The following is an 18,198-nucleotide window of genomic DNA, read 5'->3' as shown; positions in this document are numbered from 1 at the left end:
ATTGAAAAATAAAAAGGGCCGTGCCCCAATTCCTCACTACCCAGCGCGTCCTAACTCGCGCAGCTGGGGAGGCGTCGGGAGCGCGCTTCCCGGCTAGCGACTAGGGTCCGGGAGGCTTAAATCACTAGGGGTGGGGAGGGGCGGGGCCAGGGTTGCGGTGGGGCGGGGCCTAAAGCGGCGAGGGCGGCGGCGGTGGCGGCGGCGGCCTCGACCCAGACACCTGGGTCTGTTGTTGTTCTCTCCCGACTGGACTGCCTCGGTCCGTTCGCACAGAGAGACCAGAAGCTGGTCTGGTGGGGAGCGGGCGGCCGCGTCCCTCCTCTCTTCTGCTTCTCCAAAGCTGAGGCAGGACTTGGCACAGACATCCTGCGGTTGGTCTCCGATGCCCTTCAGTGAGGAGTGGGCGTCGGGATCCTGGTGAGCGCACGTCAAGCCCCTCCAGCTCCGCGTTTTCGCAGGCCCCCCAGGCCCGCACACCCCAGTTTGGCTGCCATGGCTGAAAACGCAGAGGGGGACCTAAACTCCAACCTACTCCACGTCCCCTCTCACACCGGGGACCCTCAGCTAGACAAGGCCATCGGGCAGTGGCTCCGTTGGGACAAGGTGGGTACCTGCTCAGCCCCGCATCCGCCCCTTCCTCCCGCACGCCCTCATACAGTGTCCGTCCTTTGGCGTTCCCACCCGGTGCTCGGCAGGCTCTGGCGGAGATGGCTCAGGCCATGCGGCGGGGGCTAGCGGAGCCTGGCGTTGTCGCCCACCTATGCCTGGGCAGCCCCGCTGGGACCGTCTGAGCTGGGAAAGGACGCCTGTAGTCGCTTCCTTTTGCAGTGCGCGAAATTGCAACCTCCCTTCCTCCTCCCCGCCACCCCCCCCACCGAAGTGTATGTCATCTTTCTCCAAAAAATAATAATAAATAATAATTAATCATCATCATCGAAAGTTATACCCTTAGTAGAGCTATTTCCTTTCCCCTTTCTTCTTCCTTGACTTCCTACTCAACAAATCTGAAAGTGCTTTTTTTTTTTTTGCACCCTTCTTGGACGCTATCTAACCGCTATCCGCTTTAGTTCTGGTCTGGTGTGTTTCCACCTTGCGTCGCTAGGTAGTCGCTGGTCTTTTATCGCTCCCCTATATTCTCTAATATCACCTTTTGCTCTTGAGAAAGATAAGGGTTCTCTTTCTTTCTCTGGCCAGGAGTTATTTTATGGAAGTATCCTGTTCCAAAAATCATGTTTTCCAGGTTTCATGCGATGCTTCCGATACAGAATTGGTTTTGCTTTACCCATTCCTTCTCTATTCACCCCCACCCCCTCCAAATTGTTGCGGTGGTTTCATCTTGTGCAGGCATATGGGATGGATATATGAGAGCTAGAATTAAAATGTAGCTATCTCACTTGCAAGAGAGGCCCTTGGCTCCAGCAGAGGAAGATGATCCAACCTTTTACTTTCTCGAGTGCATTACATGCATTTGTTAAAGTAGAGAAGGCAACATATTTTAAATGGAATTAATAATACTGAGTTAAAAAATTGGTGTGGAAATATGTAAAATCATGTTATTCAGTTTCCTAAAGGATTCTTAGCTTTCTGACAGTTTTATTTTCACTTTGTTCAGTCATTCATGCATTCAGCAAACAGTATCCTTTGAGCACCACTGGGTAATGTTCCAGGGCCTGTTAAATCCAGGGTATGCTAGTGGTGAGGAAGCTAGAAAGGATTCCTGCCCTGGAAAAGCCTTCAGTCAGCAGATAAGGAAGACCAACAAATAAGCAATTACGAGTTATTTAGTATTTCTTGATCATATGTATCTTGGACATTCTGATTCTTCCTCTGGAGTCTAAACCAGTGCATCTCCAACTTAGAAGGGCTTACAGATCACCTGAGATCTTAAAATGCAGGTTGTGATTTAGGACACCTGGGGTGGGGCCTGAGCTTCTGCCTCATAATGAGCTCCCAAGTGATACCAATGCTGCTGGTTTGTGGACCACACTTTGAGTAGCGAGGCTCTAGAGCGTTCTGAGATACTAGAGAGGTAACACCCTTTATGTAGGATTTGACCACAAATATAAACAATACATATGTGTGTGTATATATATGTATTTTTTTCAATCACGTGTGAAAAATCTGTGGTATGTCATTAATTATCATAAGGATGTGCAAAATGCAAATAAATCCATCTCGCCAGTATTTATTAATTGCCTGCTGTGAATATAGTTCCTTGTTGTGGAAGGATACAAAGAAAGTGAAGATCCAGAGATTGCTCTTCTGCTTTTAGTTCATTAGGGAGGAGGAAGCCTAATAGAAATAAAAGAGCTAAGGCTTAGCATACTGTGAAATGATACCTACTACAAACTTACCATATAAATATCTTCAGCAGGGAAATCTAAATTGCAAATGAATGTTATCCTTATTGTTTAATATAGTTAATTGCTATTGTTTAAAGCCATCTGCTGCCAGTAAATGAATGTGGTTGCACTTGTGTCTCCCTAAAGTGAAAGGAAGATTTACGAAATTCAAAGAGACGTGTAGAATTCCAACGCAATTTAATTTACTAGTAACTATTATGTATGTCAAAGCCTTTGGCCCTTCAACAATGCTTTGTTTTTCATTGCCATGGGTGAAATTTTTTGTTCTCTATAAGTGCCAGTTTTGACTACACTTTCCTAATGAGTCTCTTGATTTTTTAAAAAAATATTGCCTGAATGAATTACTATTTATTTATTGTCCATGCTGTACCTAGATACTGTTGGGGTATACTAAAATATAAAAAGATTATGAAATACATATACACATAAAAAGATAACGCTAGGGTGGTATTGGTGGCAGTTAAATGGTTTATAGGCAGTCAGTTTTTATAGGCGTTTAAAAGTAAGTGACCTGTGGACTGGGATAGTCGAGGAAGACAATAAGAAGATGGGATATAAAAAGAATAAGGAGAGCCATTTTTTTTTCTTTTTTTTTTTGGAGGAGTAGAAAGGAATAGCTTTATTACTTTGCCAGGCAAAGGGGGAACACAGTGGCTAGTGCCCCAAGACCTGTGCTCCCCCTCCCTGGGGAATAGGGAGAGGTCTTATAGTTGCAGCTCATGGTCAGGGGTAGGCAATAAGGATCAAGGCAGTAACAGTCTTGCATTCTTTTGATGGGTCGGTGGTGAGGTAAGGAGGAGTCAGCATCATCAACCTTCAAGTCCAGCTGGTCTGGGGTCTACATGCTTGTGGGCAGTGTACCATCCTTAATCATTAACTTCTGCCACCTGGAGGGGGTTTCAGCTTCTAGGAGAGCCTTATAAAAAGAATGAGGAGAACCTTCATTGAAAGTGGAAGAGAAATTAATTTACATTTAAAGTGCCCTCTACATACAAGGCACTGGCTGAAAACCTGTGGGAGACACAAAGATGAACTAGATATGGATCATATCTTCAAAGAAAATAGAAGGGAAGACAAAAGCTCACAAATATAATACAGGGAGCAAGTAACAGGCGCCTTTAGCAGATCAATAGATTTCATGAGTTTAACAATTATTTAATAAACATAATATTTACTTAACTGATCCCTCTCTTATTGGGAAGAAATACTTTTAAATAGTAAGCAAAGGTCTATCTACTGTAGATTGATAGTGTTCGTAAGCTAGGCTATGATGTCCCAGGGCACTGACATGTAGAGTGCAGAAATGTAAAATAATAGGTCAGACTAACAGCATTTATTGCATTACACGTGGATGGCATATGTGATTTTCCAGCATAGAGAAACTGAGTTTAATACCCATTTTTTTTTAATAGTGAAAAAAAGAACCTACCAAATGCCTTGATCTTTGATGACTCTGGTGAGGCACATAGTACTAAGTCATGAGTTGATCTAAAGGCAATTTGCTGCTTGCCTAGGTCACCAATATTGCTAGTTTTAGCCTTGGTGGGTGGTGGTCTTTGAAATCTCTTCATGGAAAAGGTGTTATCTGTGCTGAACCTTCAGAATTAGTTAAAATTGAGACTTGTCAACACTGAGAGGAGGAATATTCCAAGTAGAAATTAAAACATTAATGTGTGTACTTCGAACATTTGTTTCTGCTGTAGCTTAGGGTACGTAGAGAGAAATTGTTGGAAAGGCATGTAGACCAGGTCATAGAAGCACGTTAGTATGTCGTTAGTGGCCTTGCGTAAATAAAGGTGTATGTAAGTGTTAGAAAGAAACAAGGTTCAACAAGACAGGGTGCTCACTGAGGAGGTGCCTGGTGTCTCTTGCTGTTTCTATGGAGTGGCATTCTGTTGCTCTGTTTACTGTAGTCCAGGATCTGACCCTTGATTCCTATACCTTCACTAATTTGTTAACCTGTCTTGTCTCAGGATGGACTCACCCTGCTCAAGGTCACAGAAACTGATATCTGAATTCAGAAAGCTGTTTTATTAATTTATGATACAGATGTAATATAAATGTTTTTGTCTTAGGCCACTTTCTAGATGCACCATAGGGAATTCAGAGAATCAGAGGATTTATAGTAATTATGAAATCAAGTCATAGGGAATCAGATATATGGCATAAAATGTTTAACAGCATTAGCCTGTGATAAGTAAATCCTTCTGTCTCTATGATGAGACTGTCCTACCACTGGAATCCAACAAGTCTGTGGATCAAGGTTTTCTTCCTCCAGACAATACACAGGTGACTCTTCTACAGTGCTCTCCCCTTCTATCTTTTAGAGCTAACAAGGCCCTCACTTCCTTCCTACTTCTTTCTTTCAGTGCCTTCATACATTCTGTCAAATTACAGATAAGTCTTACTGGCCTATAAGCCAGGTTCTCTTTATTTTATTTTATTTTATTTTAATTTATTTTATTTTATTTTTTAAAGCTTTTTTAAAATTTTATATATTTTATTGGCTGCATTGGGTCTTTTTTGCTGTACGCGGGCTTTCTTTTAGTTGCAGTGAGTGGGGACTACTCTTCGTTGTGGTGCGTGGGCTCCTCTTTTCCGTGGCTTCTCTTGTTGCGGAGCATGGGCTCTAGGCTTGTGGGCCTCAGTAGTTGCAGCTCATGGGCTCAATAGTTGTGGCTCACGAGCTCTAAAGCACAGGCTCAATAATTGTGGTGCACAGGCTTAGTTGCTCCGCGGCATGTGGGATCTTCCTGGAGCAGAGCCTGAACCCATGTCCCCTGCATTGGCAGGCGGATTCTTAACCACTGCGCCACCTAGGAAGCCCAAGCCAGGTTCTCTTTAACATGACAGCTCTGTCCTGTTTTTGTTATACTGTAAATTTTAACTTTTGGAAAAAAGTCTTATCAAAGATATTAAGCACTGGCCAAGTTTGGGTGTGTGAATGTGTGGATGGAGTGGGACAGGACCCAGGGCAGAGCTGCTCAGTGTGGAGGGAAGAATTGGCCACGGCGTTTTGAGGAATGATGGGTAGAGTACTGTGGTCTCAGAATGTAGGTCTATGTTGAGAAAGAGTAGAAGGTAAAGGTAAGGTATAGGTTAGTTAGATTAGGGTTATGAAATGCCTAAAAATAGAAATAAAAGACTTCATTCTAAAGTCAGTGATTTTCAAACATCTAGCTGTGAAAGTTTTTCAAGCAAAATGTAGCCCAATTTTTTTTAAAAGTGATGAATGAATTTCCTTTTGAATCATCATCGTATGATGGAAAACACACCCATGAAGCACCACTACAAAAGTTATCTAGTCCAATTTCATTGTGCAGAGATCCAAAGAAGTTGTGGAAATTATCATTTGTGGTAGATAGAGCCTGGACCAGAGCTTGGATCTGCAGCCTAGTTCAATCCAATTTTTATAATACTAGTCTATATTACATTTTTTGTTCACATTTTTCTAATACTTTACATAATTTGGCATTTAATCAATGAAGAGTACTTACCAACTTCATTAATTTTGGAAAATATTAGTGCTTATTACTTGAATTCATTTATGTAGTGTTTCAAACCTTGATGATCTAAATCATTTGATATTCACAGCGACCCTGTATGGTAGGCAGGCTAGGTAGTAGTTAACCCCATTTTTATAAGTAAAGAAACTTAGTTGCAGACAAGGAAAGTGACTTGCTCAAGGACATATGGCTTTTAAGTGATAGACTTGGGACTAAACCTAGGATATCTGACCTTTAGTTTTCTTATCATTGTACTAGACTCCGTAACCTGAATATTTAGTAAATGTTAAGGACATCATAAACCAAGTTTCAAGGACCTTATTAAAACCATTTTATTGGCTTTTGTAAAAGCTAAAGTAGGCTGTAATATTCTGCAGAATAAATTGCCATGGAATTTTTTTTAAAGAACTGAATTTTCTGCTCAACAGTTGCTTTGGTTTCCTTGGCAACAACATTCTCCCTCTGTCCAAGAGATTTAGTACATATAAATAAGGGTTTGGAGGTATATACATACATACACACACACATTTTTTTTCTTTTTCTTTCCAAATCTCTTACATTTGCTCTTCAGTTTCTGCCATTTTATTTTTAAATTTGTTTTTATTTATTTTAAAGAAATACATGCTTATGATTTTTAAAAAATAGTACAAAGGGATTATAATGGAAAGCAATGTTCCTCACTGCCTCTTCTCATCCTCAGTTTGCTCCTTAGAAACCATTTTTAACTGTTTATCTTATTCTCATCACTACCATCAAAAAACTAAATAATATGCTAGTACCACTATTCCTTGATTTATTTTAGATACTGTCTATCAAATACATGCTATGAAAAATGAGAGCTCACTCACTGTTCTCCACCCTACCTACACTTTTTAAGATTTTTTTTTTAATGTGGAACCATTTTTAAAGTTTTTATTGAATTTGTTACAATATTGCTTCTGTTTTATGTTTTGGTTTTTTGTGGGATCTTAGCTCCCCTACCAGGGATCAAATCCATACCTTCTGCATTGGAAAGCGAAGTCTTAACCACTGGACTGCCAGGGAAGTCCCCCACCCTATTTAAATTTCATTATGCCATTAGTTTCAGTTATCCTTTTGAAAGTTTAAATAATATAATTACTGCTAACAAAGTCTCCAGAACAGTAAGCCCAGCTCACAAACACAGAGCTTCCAACTGGCCATTCTATTTGAGAAGAGATTGGCAGAAAACATAGCTATATACAAAACCAGAGAAAAACCCATACCAGCTTCCCAGAAAAATCTTTGGATATCAATGACTAATCAAGGATTGAGTTATCTAAAGAAAACAAGTAGCATGAAAAATAAAAACAAAACAGTGGACCCAGAAAGGAACTGAGGTAAACAAGGGAACATAAGGACTTAAAATCTTAAAATTAAGTTTAAAAAGATTATTATTCCATCAGATAGGGAAAGATGCTATGAAAAAAGAACAGGAAAGAAGAATGAGCTCTTGGAAGTTAAGGGAAAAAAACTGTATCCCTCCATCCCCTGCCAAATGCAATAGAAAATATAAAAGTTGAAGTTGAAGAAACCTATAGCAAAAGGAAATAGGAAATATGTGGAAAGCTGACATGAAGGAACTACGTAGGAGTCCAGTGTAAAGAAATCCCAGATAACTGTGTACTAGTTCAACACCGGGCTTCAAAGAAATGTGTCTTGAAAAAGAATGCAATGTCTGTGCCATAAATAATAAAAAGCTGGAAGATGTTAATGATAGTGATGAAGATTGCATGTTATTTCTGGCAACAGCAACATCAAAAAAAGCGGTTATCCACAGATGGAAGAAAGGGAGGAAGGGGAGAACGGGGAGGGGAGGAAGGAAGGAGAACAGACGTGAATAAGCAAGTTATGGTTCAAAAGTGAAGCAAACTAAAACAGGGCATGATTTTGAACAATTAATTGATGGAGCTTAAGGAAAAGAAATCCATTTGATCTCAGTACCTTCAGGAGACACAGGTGGGCCTGGTGAGAGGGAAATTTTATCCAAACCCACTATTAGGGTCTGTAGTGAACAATATTTAGATGATCTTAACCTAGTACTTACATTATTTTCAATTTTCAGTATCAATCTGAAGACAAAACAGAAAATTTTAATTTTTTATTGTGATAAAAAACAAAAAACTTGCCGTCTTAACCATTTTTAAGTGTACAGTTCAGTAGCGTTAGTCATATTCACATTTTTATGAAACAGATCTCCAGAACTTTTTTATCTTGCAGATCTGAAACTCTGTCCCGTTAAAGAAGTCGCATTACCTCCCCTCCCTCCAGCTCCAATACAAGATGTTAACAACAGGGGAAACAGGTGGGGTGGGAGGATTTATGGGAACTCCCTGTACTATATGTTCAATTTTCTGTAAGCCTAAAACTGTTCTAAAAATTAAAGTCTGTGAATTTTAGAAGTACTTATATACTTGAAAGGGAAAGTTTTCTTATTTTAAAGCATTTTCTTCTTTCCCACCTGAAAATTTCAGAATAGGTAGACTGGCTACTTCTGCCGTTTTATTTAGGGGCCTTCTTTGCCCTGTTTTTTTCTTTCATAAAGGATTTTTGTTTAGTTCCTTTAAGTTTTCTACAAGGCTATTAGAAGTCTGTTTGAATATATCTTTAATCTAGAATTATTTTTCCCCATCTCTTCCTTTCCTCCTATTTGAAAAATCAGAGAGCCCGGAGAGGCTAATGAAAAGGATTTATCTTTATTTGGTTCTTCTAAATTGAACTAATAAGATGCATTAAATTAACCAAAGAATGTAAATCTTATATTCCACTAGCTCAGATTTTTGTGTTCCCTCCCTGGATAATCTAAATTTGATTTCTTTTATCTACCCTTGTGGAAAGACAATATGTTTTGCTTATTTAATTGTTTTTACCTATTTCATATGTCTGTTCTGTATTATAGAAACACTTTTCCCTCAAATAAAAGGTTGGTTAGTAATTTAGTGTGGATTTTACTAAAGGAGTATTTTTTCATTAGTTGCTTACTCTCTACATTGTTGCTAATTAGTACTGAGGCTGCTGCCCTCTGGTGTTGGGAGTTAATGGAGAAAATGATTAATGCTGGTGGAAAGACTACACAGACAGGTAGTGTATCTAATCCTGCATGGAACCTTTTATACCAAATAATTTAATGAGCATTATATCTTAGCAACGAAACTGTGAAAATGATCTTATTGAATGCCCAAAAGAGTATGAAAATTATAATGTAAATGAAGAATACTATGCTTCTCAGATACAAAGTCATCTTAGCTTTCCGCTCACCAAATTTAACCTTGTTAGAAAAGCTCTTCAGTGTAAGTGATCGTTTTGTGGTTTCTGCTTCAGAATTTTCTCATGTCATTTTCTCTCTGAAATATTTCGTTATTTATGTAGGTTAAAACTATAAAAAAAAAACATGTAAATGTCCACCAATGGGGGAAAGGATAAATAAACTAGAACACTGCAGCATTTGAAAAGAATAGCACATATCTACGTGTATTGAGAGGACCTCTGAGATTTATTGAAATGAGCAAGTTCCAGAGCATCATGTGTGATTCGATACCATATATATAAAATTAAAAGAGATAAAGCAAAACTACATTTCTCTAAGTATATAGATACAGGTAAAGGTCTGGAAGGCTCCCCTAAAAGAAGGGTCTGGGAATGATAATAGCCAAAGATCTCTGTGGCTTTATTTGTGTTACTAGTATTTTTTAAAACAAGGAAAGGATATTGATGTATTTACAATTAATAATTAAAAATAAAAATTTAAATATGAACAAAGAACAATTAAGTGGTCAACTCTCTGGCACTGGTTTCTAAGAGCAATAGGAGTTCAAAGTCAGGAAAACTTCAGGTAAGAAGTAGAATTTGAGCTGAGACCTGAAGGTTAAGTAGGATGGGAATAGATGATGGATATGGGGGCAGAAAACTTAAAGTGGGAGAAATAGAATAATAAAATGGAATGAAAATGATCAGGGAAATGAAACTGAACAGGGGACTTGCAAGAACAATGAAGAGATTTTTTTTTTTAATTGAGGTATAGTTGATTTACAGTATTATATTAGTTTCAGGTGTAAAACAGTGATTCAAGATTTTATAGATTATACTCTGTTTACAGTTATAATAAAACATTGGCTGTATACCCTGTGCTGTATAATATATCCTTGTAGCTTATTTATTTTACACATACTAGTTTGTACCTCTTAATCCTCTGCCTCTATTTTGCCCCTCCTCTCTTTCCTCTCCCCCATTTTTTCTCTGTATCTGTGAGTCTGTTTCTGTTTTGTTATATTCATTCATTTTATTTTTTGTATTACACATTTAAGTGATTACATACAGTATTTTTCTCTGTCTGATTTATTTCACTAAGCACAGTACCCTCCAGGTCCAACCATGTTGTTGCAAATGACAAATTTTCATTATTTTTTATGGCTGAGTAGAATTCCATTGTGTGAGTATGTGTGTATGTGTGTGTATTACATCTTCTTTATCCATCCATCTGTTGGTTGCTTCCATAGCTTGGCTATTATAGATAATGCTGCTATGAACATTGGGGTGCATGTATCTTTTTCACAATTAGTGTTTTCTTTCTTTCTTTTCTTTTTTTTTTTTTTTTTTTGGACATGTACCCAGGAGTGGAATTGCTGACTCATATAGTAGTTCTTAGTTCTTTTTTTTTTTTTCTTTTGAGGAACCTCCTTAATGTTTTTAACAGTGGCTGTACCAATTTACATTCTCACTAACAGTGTAGAGGGTTCCCTTTTCTCTATACCCTATCCAGCATTTATTGTTTGAGGACTTTTTAATGATGGCCATTCTGACCCATGTGAGATGATACCTCATTGTAGTTTGGGTTTGCATTTTGCTAATAATTAGCAATATTGAGTATCTTTTCATGTGCCTGTTTTTCATCTGAATGTTTTCTTTAGAAAAATAATCTATTCAGGTCTCTCCCCAGTTTTTAATGGGGTTGTTTGTTTTTTCATATATTGAGTTGTAGGGGCTGTTTATATATTTAGGATATTAATCCCTTAATGATCATATCATTTGCAAGTATTTTCTCTCATTCAGTAGGTTGCTTTTTCATTTTGTTGATGGTTTCCTTTACTGTGCAAAAGCTTTTAAGTTTAATTAGGTCCCATTTGTCTATTTTTGCATTTGTTTCCTTTGCCTTAAAAGACAGATCCAAAAAAATATTGCTATGATTTATGTCAAAGAGAGTTCTGTGTTTTCTTCTAGGAGTTTTGTGGTTCCAGTCTTACATTTAGGTCTTTAGTCCATTTTGAGTTTATTTTTGTATATGGTGTAAGAAAATGTTCTAATTTCATTCTTTTGCGTGTAGCTGTCCAGTTTTCCCAGCACACTTCTTGAATAGACTGTCCTTTCCCCATGGTATATTCTTGCCTTCTTTGTCATAGATTAACTGACCATATATGAAGAGATTTTTTTAAAAACTCAGGTAGAGTGTATGTGTTAGACTCTCGTGGCAATTAAGAATAGGTGAAGGAAAACTAGTATTTATTGAATACCAATATGCCAAACATGGTATTAGATGCTTTCATGTAAAAAGTATCTTTTAATCCTTCTAAGGATTGTGTGAGGTAGTTATTACCATTTTTTTTAACCTACACACAAACTCAGGTTCAGAGAAATGGAGAGAGTATTTGAATCCAAAAAGGTTTTGAACTCCTCTGCCCTTTGAGCTCTGATCCCGCCCTTCCTAACCTTTACATTTGATGTAATCAGAATTGGACTTTATTGTTGGTTCTTGGTTGATTAATCTGGCTGCAGTATGTAATTAGGATGAGATGGTTTAGGGTAGCGGAGGGTAGCCTGGAGACTCTTCTAGAAATATATCAAAGTTTTATATTGGGATGCTTATAGAATCTTATAAGAAAATTAAGAAAGAAGTGATGAGACTTATTAACAAGTTGATTTCTGTCTTTTTTAAAAACACAGAATTGTGTACTAAAAGTTGAAAGTGTAAACATTTTTTCTTATATGTATCTTAGGTTGAGTTCCCTAGAAGCAAAGATGGGAATTTCTGTGCAAATGATTTATAAAAGTAATGCTCTCAGGACTTCCTAGGTGGCGCAGTGGTTAAGAATCTGCCTGCCAATGCAGGGGACACAGGTTCGAGCCCTGCCCCAGGAAGATGCGGAGCAACTAAGCCCATGTGCCCCAACTACTGAGCCTGTGCTCTGGAGCCCGTGAGCCACAACTATTGAGCCTGTGTTCCGCAACTACTGAAGTCCATGCACCTAGAGCCTATGCTCCACAACAAGAGAAGCCACCACAATGAGGAGCCTGCACACCACAATGAAGAGTAGCCCCCACTTGCTGCAACTAGAGAAAGCCCGTGTGTGGCAATGAAGACCCAACATAGCCAACAAATAAATAAATGAAAATAAATTAAAAAAAAAAAAAGGAATGCTCTCAGGAGAAACCTGTAAAGGAGCAAGGGAATCAGGGTAGGGAAAGGAAAGAACTAAGCAATGATATAGTTTCAAGTGAAGTTTAATCTCAGCTTGATTCTATGCTCTCTGGAGTGTTAATTGCACAACAGAGTTATACTCCTGCACCAGTCTTTGGCTGTTGTCCATGGGGAAATGGTGTGTATAACCCTCAGGTCCTCTGCATAAGCTGCCTTTGATCATCCCAAGGCAGTTCTCCAGAGAAGGCTGCACATGTGTGAACTCATAGCAGTAGTACCTATAGCAGCTAGAGATGGACACAGCCATCCAGTTAAAAGGATCTCTGGAGGATCTTAGCATGTATGTCCTGAGTTTGTATATATTCCTTGTTTGCTAAGATTTTTTACCATATGTAGTAAATGTTTAACTTTATCAGGTAGTTTCTCCACATCTCTTCAGATTGTCATTTGATTTTTTTTCTTTTCTCTTTCTTTTTTTTTTTTGATTTTTCTTTTTAAACCTGTCAATCTTGTGAATAACCTTGATTGATTTTCAAATATTACATCAACCTTATATTCTGGTATAAATTCACCTTTGTCATGATTTGTTATCCTTTTTATATATTGCTGGATTTGGTTTGATGAATTTTATTTAGGATTTTTACGCCTGTGTTCATGAGTGAGGTCGGAATATGATTTTTCTTTCTGATGATGTCTTTGGTTGTATCAGGATTAAGCTAGACACAGGAAAGAGTTGATAGGTGTACCCTCTTTTTATCTTCTCTGGCAGAGTTCTTTTAATATTTGAATGATTTGTTTCTTAAATATACTATGGAACTTGCCATTAAAGTTAACGGGGGCTGGAGCTTTCTTTGTGGGAACGTTTTATTATTTAATCTCTTTCATGTTTATAAGTCTAATCAGGTTTTTTTTTCTTGAGCAAAATTGCCCATTTTGTCTCAATTTTCAAATTTATTGGTACAAAATCGTTCTTAATATCCTTTTTTTTTTTTTTTTTTTTTTAATTTTTATTTTTTGGCACACGGGCTTTAGTTGCTCCATGGCATGTGGGATCTTCCTGGAGCTAGGATCGAACCCGTGACCTCTGCATTGGCAGGCGGATTCTTAACCACTGCGCCACCTAGGAAGCCCTTAATATCCTTTTATCTTTTTAATATCTGTGGGATCTGTCATGCTGACTCATTTTTCTTTCATGATGTTATTTATTTGTGCCTTCTCTTTTTTTCTTTAAGAACCAAGTTTTTGTTTGGTATATACTCTCTTTTGATGTTTATTTTCTAGTTCATTAATTTATGCTCTTCCAGCTTTGGGGGTTTTATATTTTTCATTGTCAATTTTATTATTCATTTCATTCTTTTTTCTTTCAGTAGTGGTAAGAACACTTAGTATGAGATCGACCCTAACACATTTTTAAATACACAATACAGTATCGTTAACTATAGACACAGTGTTGTATAGCGGATCTCTAGAATGCATTCCTTTTGCATGACTGAGCCTTTATATCTTTCTAATGGCAACACCTCATTTTCCCCTCCCCCCCAGCCCCTGGCAACCATCGTCCTACGCTGTTTCTATGAGTTTAATTTAGATACCTCATGTAAGTGGAGCCATGCAGTATTTATCCTTCTGTGACTGGCTTATTTCACTTAGCATAATGTCCTCTTGCTCCTTCCATTGTTCATTTCATTCTTAGTGCATGTTTATATCACTAATGTTAAGCCTTTTCTGATATGTATACTTTTCTCCCTCTAAATATTGCTTAGCCATGCCCATACATTTTTTCATATATAGTATTTTCATTACCATTTGACTCAAAATATTCCTAATTGCTGTTATTTCTTTTTTGACCATTGTGTTATTTGGATGTTAATCAATACCTTTATCTAACTCTCAGATAGTACAAGGATTTGATTTGATTTGATTGATTGATTTTTTTTTTACACTCCAGGTCTTTTATTTTCTTTACACGTCATGCCATGAATTCATAGGGAATGGGCTCCAGCAGTTCAAGCTCCTCTCCATTGGTTCTCACAAAGTGTGCTTCTCTGGGTGGAGCAGGCTGGTGCTTCAGCTGAACCCAAATACTCTTCTCTTTGGCTTCCTTCTTTTTCTGATCATTTTCCTTCACCCATTTCAGGAAGCTGTCTCAGCTCTTAGAGTGCTTAATATGCTTGATACGCACATTAATTCTCTTGGCAAGAATCTTGCCCTTAACTGTTTGTTTACAGTGATGCCAACAGCATGCTAGGTAACGTTGTAGACTCTTCCAGTTTTGCCATGGTAACATTTGTGGGGCATTCCTTTTTGAACAGTGCCCATTCCCTTGATATCTACAATATCACCTTTCTTCTAGATTTGCATGTATGTGGCCAAAGGAGCAACTTCATGTTTTCTAAAAGGCCTGGAGAACATGTAGCCGTTGCCCCTCCTCTTCCCCTTTGTGTTGGTCATTTTGACGAGTTACTGGAAGATGGCGGTTCCAGCCGAAAAGAAGCTACAAGGATTTTAGAATGCTAACTATATTTACTTTTTTTAGTCTATATTTTGAAAGTCCTACCACGTGTTCTTTTAATAGTCAATATTTATGTAGAGTTATCTATATATCCTTTTTTCCTTCATTTCTCAATTCAAACCTTCCATTTGGGATCATTTTACTTCCGTCTGACATTGAGTTCTTAGTTTTGTCTGAGAATGTCTTTATTTTAGCGTGTTTCTTGGCAAGATATTTTTGCTGGATGAAATTAACATTGGCAGCTTTTTCTATCAGTGCATTAAGAGTATAATCCCATTGCCTACCAGTTTACATTGCTACTGTTGAAAAGTCAACTTAGAATGATTGTCATTCCTTTGGAGGTAATTTTTTCTTCCTTTTCTACCTACTTTGATAATTTTCTTTTTGTCTTGATTTCAGAAGATTAACTATGATGTTTCTAGGTGTTAATCTCTGGAAAAGATAGACAAAGAGAAAATTGTGAAGGTATAATACAGGTAGAAGAGTAGGAAACCAATTTTGCTGTGTTCTCTATCTTTCCCCTCCTTCTGGGAATCCTCTTTAAGTGTGTTAGACCTCCACACTGTATCTTCTTTGTCTCTCAGCCTCTCTTGTATTTCCATGCTTTACTCTTGGGTAAATACCTTTGGTTTTCAGTGTGTATCTTGCCCTGTTCATTTCTTCCATTTGGCTGTTCCTGAGTTGTGTCCTTTATAATAAACTGGGAAACACAAGTAAAGTGCTTTCGCAAGTTCTGTGAAATATTCTAGCAAGTTATTGAACTTGAGGAGGGGGTCATGGGAACCTCTGATGTATAGCCAATCTGTAAGAAGTAAGGGTGGCCTGGGACTTAGGACTAATGTCTGAAGTGGGGGCAGTCTTGTGAAAAATCATATATCTAGGCGTTTTTCCTTCATCAGTATTTTATATATAAATAACTTTAATACATTAAATTAAGTTATAATATGATATCTTTTTTTTTACATTTTTCTATTTCCCATTTAGTCTTTTTTTCTGTAAGTGTATCTAGTTTTTCTTTGCCTGTTAGCACAGTGTGCTTAAATTTTTGTTTTTCTATTTACCACAATATTTCCATGCTCATAACATTGAATTCTATCCTATATACTTTTATATAGTTAAAAAAATAGGCCATACATACAGAAATTCAAAAGGTACTTGACTAAATATCAATCACTTTCCCATATCCATCTAAGTACCCAGAGACACTATTATTAACTTTTTGTACATATTTTCACAGATATTTAACCTGTCCCTTAATATAAATAGTAGTATACTATCCTGCCAGTGTCCTGCCCTTTGCTTTTTTCCCTCACTTAAAATATTTTTGTCAGTGTACATGTAGAACTGCTCCATTCTTTACAAGAGCTAGATAGTATTTCATGAAATTGATATCCAATCTAATTAACCAGTCTCTTATTAATGGGCACTTATGATTTGCTTTTGTTATTTGCTGTTGCAATCAGAGTAATGGTTGTAGCACACACATCTTTAGACGTGTATTTCTCAGTATCTATGACATCAATTCCTAAAAATGAAATATTGAGTCAGGTTATGTGCCTTTAAATTTTGATAGATATTGCCAAATTGCCCTCCAGAGAGGGTGTACCAATTTATTCTTCTACCAGAAATGTATAAAAGTGCCCGCTCTCCCAAATTCTTTCACCGCAATGTAGTATCAAATATTTTTCTTTGCCAGTGTGAAAAATGAAAACTACATTTTAATTTGAATTTTTCTTAAAAATGAAGCTGAGTGTATTTTCATATATTTAAAACACATCTGCATTTCCTTTTTTATGAACTGTCTTCATATGTTTTGTCTATTTTTCTATTGAGTCATTGATTTTTTTTTATTTAAAGAGAGCTTTGGTTAACTTATATATTACAAATGGTTTTATTTTATTTTTACTTTTTATTGAAGTAGTGTCGATTTGCAATGTTGTGTTAACTTTCTGGTGTACAGCGTAGTGATTCAGTTACTGTATATATATTCTTTTTCAGTTTCTTTTCTATTATAGGTTATTGCAAGATATTGAATATAGTTCCCTATGCTATACAGTAGGACCTTGTTGTTCATTTTATATGTAGTAGTGTGTATCTCTTATTCCCAAACTCCTAATTTATCCCTCCCCCCCTTCCCCTTTGGCAATCATAAGTTTGTTCTCTATGTCCATGAATCTATTTCTGTCTTGTAAATAAGTTCATTTGTATCATTGTTTTTAGATTCCACATATAAGTGACATTATATGACATTTGTCTTTGTCTGACTTACTTCACTTAGTATGATAACCTCTAGGTCCATCCATGTTGATGTAAATGGGATTATTTCATTCTTTTTATGGTTGAGTAATATTCCATTGTGTGTGTGTGTGACACACACATCTTTATACACACACACACATATACATACACACACACATATACATACACACACATATATACATACACACACATCTTTATCCATTCATCTGTTGGTGGACATTGGTTGCTTCCATGTCTTGACTGTTGTAAATAGTGCTGCTACGAACATTGGGGTGAGTGTATATTTTCAACTTAGAATTTTCATCTTTTCCAGAAAACTGGGATTTTATATGCCTGAAAGTGGGATTGCTGGATCATAGGGTAACTCTATTTTTAGTTTTTTAAGGAACCTCCATACTGTTCTTCATAAGTGGCCACACCAGTTTACATTCCCACCAACAGTGCCAAGAGGGTTCCCCTTTCTTTACACCCTCTCCAGCATTTAGTATTTGAGGACTTTTTAATGATGGCCATTCTGATTGGTGTGTAGTCATACTTCATTGTATCAATAGTTTTGATTTACATTTCTCTAATATTTAGCAATGTTGAGCATCTTTTCATGTGGCTTTTGGCTACCTGTATGTCTTCTTTGGAGAAATGTCTATTTAGGTCCTCTGCCTGTTTTTTTTATTGGGTTGTTTGTTTTGTTTTGTTTTTATAAATTTATTTATTTATTTATTGGCTGCTTTGGGTCTTTTATGCTGCAAAGAGGCTTTCTCTAGTTGTGGCGAGTGGGGGCTACTTTTCATTGCAGTGCACAGGCTTCTCATTGCGGTGGCTTCTCTTGTTGTGGAGCACGGGTTCTAGGCTTGTGTAGGCTTCAGTAGTGGCACCTGGGCTCAATAATTGTGGCTCATGGGCTTAGTTGCTCCGCAGCATGTGGGATCTTCCCGGACCAAGGCTCGAACCCATGTCCCCTGCATTGGCAGGCAGATTCTTAACCACTGTGCCACCAGGGAAGCCAGGTTGTTAGTTGTTTTGATTTCAGATGTTTTTTATTTTTTCCCCCTGCAGTTTGTCTTTTGAATTTACTTATGTAATTTTTATCATGCAGAACATAATTATTTTATTGATAGGTAATACTTGGTA

General features: G+C 37.4%; 1 protein-coding gene across 1 annotated transcript in view; it reads left to right on the top strand.

Annotated features, from left to right (window-relative positions):
* Positions 1–254: 254 nt before the first annotated feature.
* Positions 255–18,198, top strand: part of PGM2L1 (phosphoglucomutase 2 like 1) — a 55,207-nt gene continuing 37,263 nt past the window's right edge. The window contains exon 1 of the mRNA XM_057750369.1: positions 255–603. Coding sequence (XP_057606352.1) covers positions 493–603 — 111 coding nt within the window. The 5' untranslated portion in view covers positions 255–492. The remainder of the gene's footprint in view (positions 604–18,198) is intronic.

The sequence above is a fragment of the Hippopotamus amphibius genome, chromosome 9, assembly GCF_030028045.1.
Source record: "Hippopotamus amphibius kiboko isolate mHipAmp2 chromosome 9, mHipAmp2.hap2, whole genome shotgun sequence".
NCBI lineage: Eukaryota > Metazoa > Chordata > Mammalia > Artiodactyla > Hippopotamidae > Hippopotamus > Hippopotamus amphibius.
The sequence above is the reverse complement of the archived record's forward strand: the minus strand, read 5'-3'. Positions and strand labels throughout refer to the sequence as shown.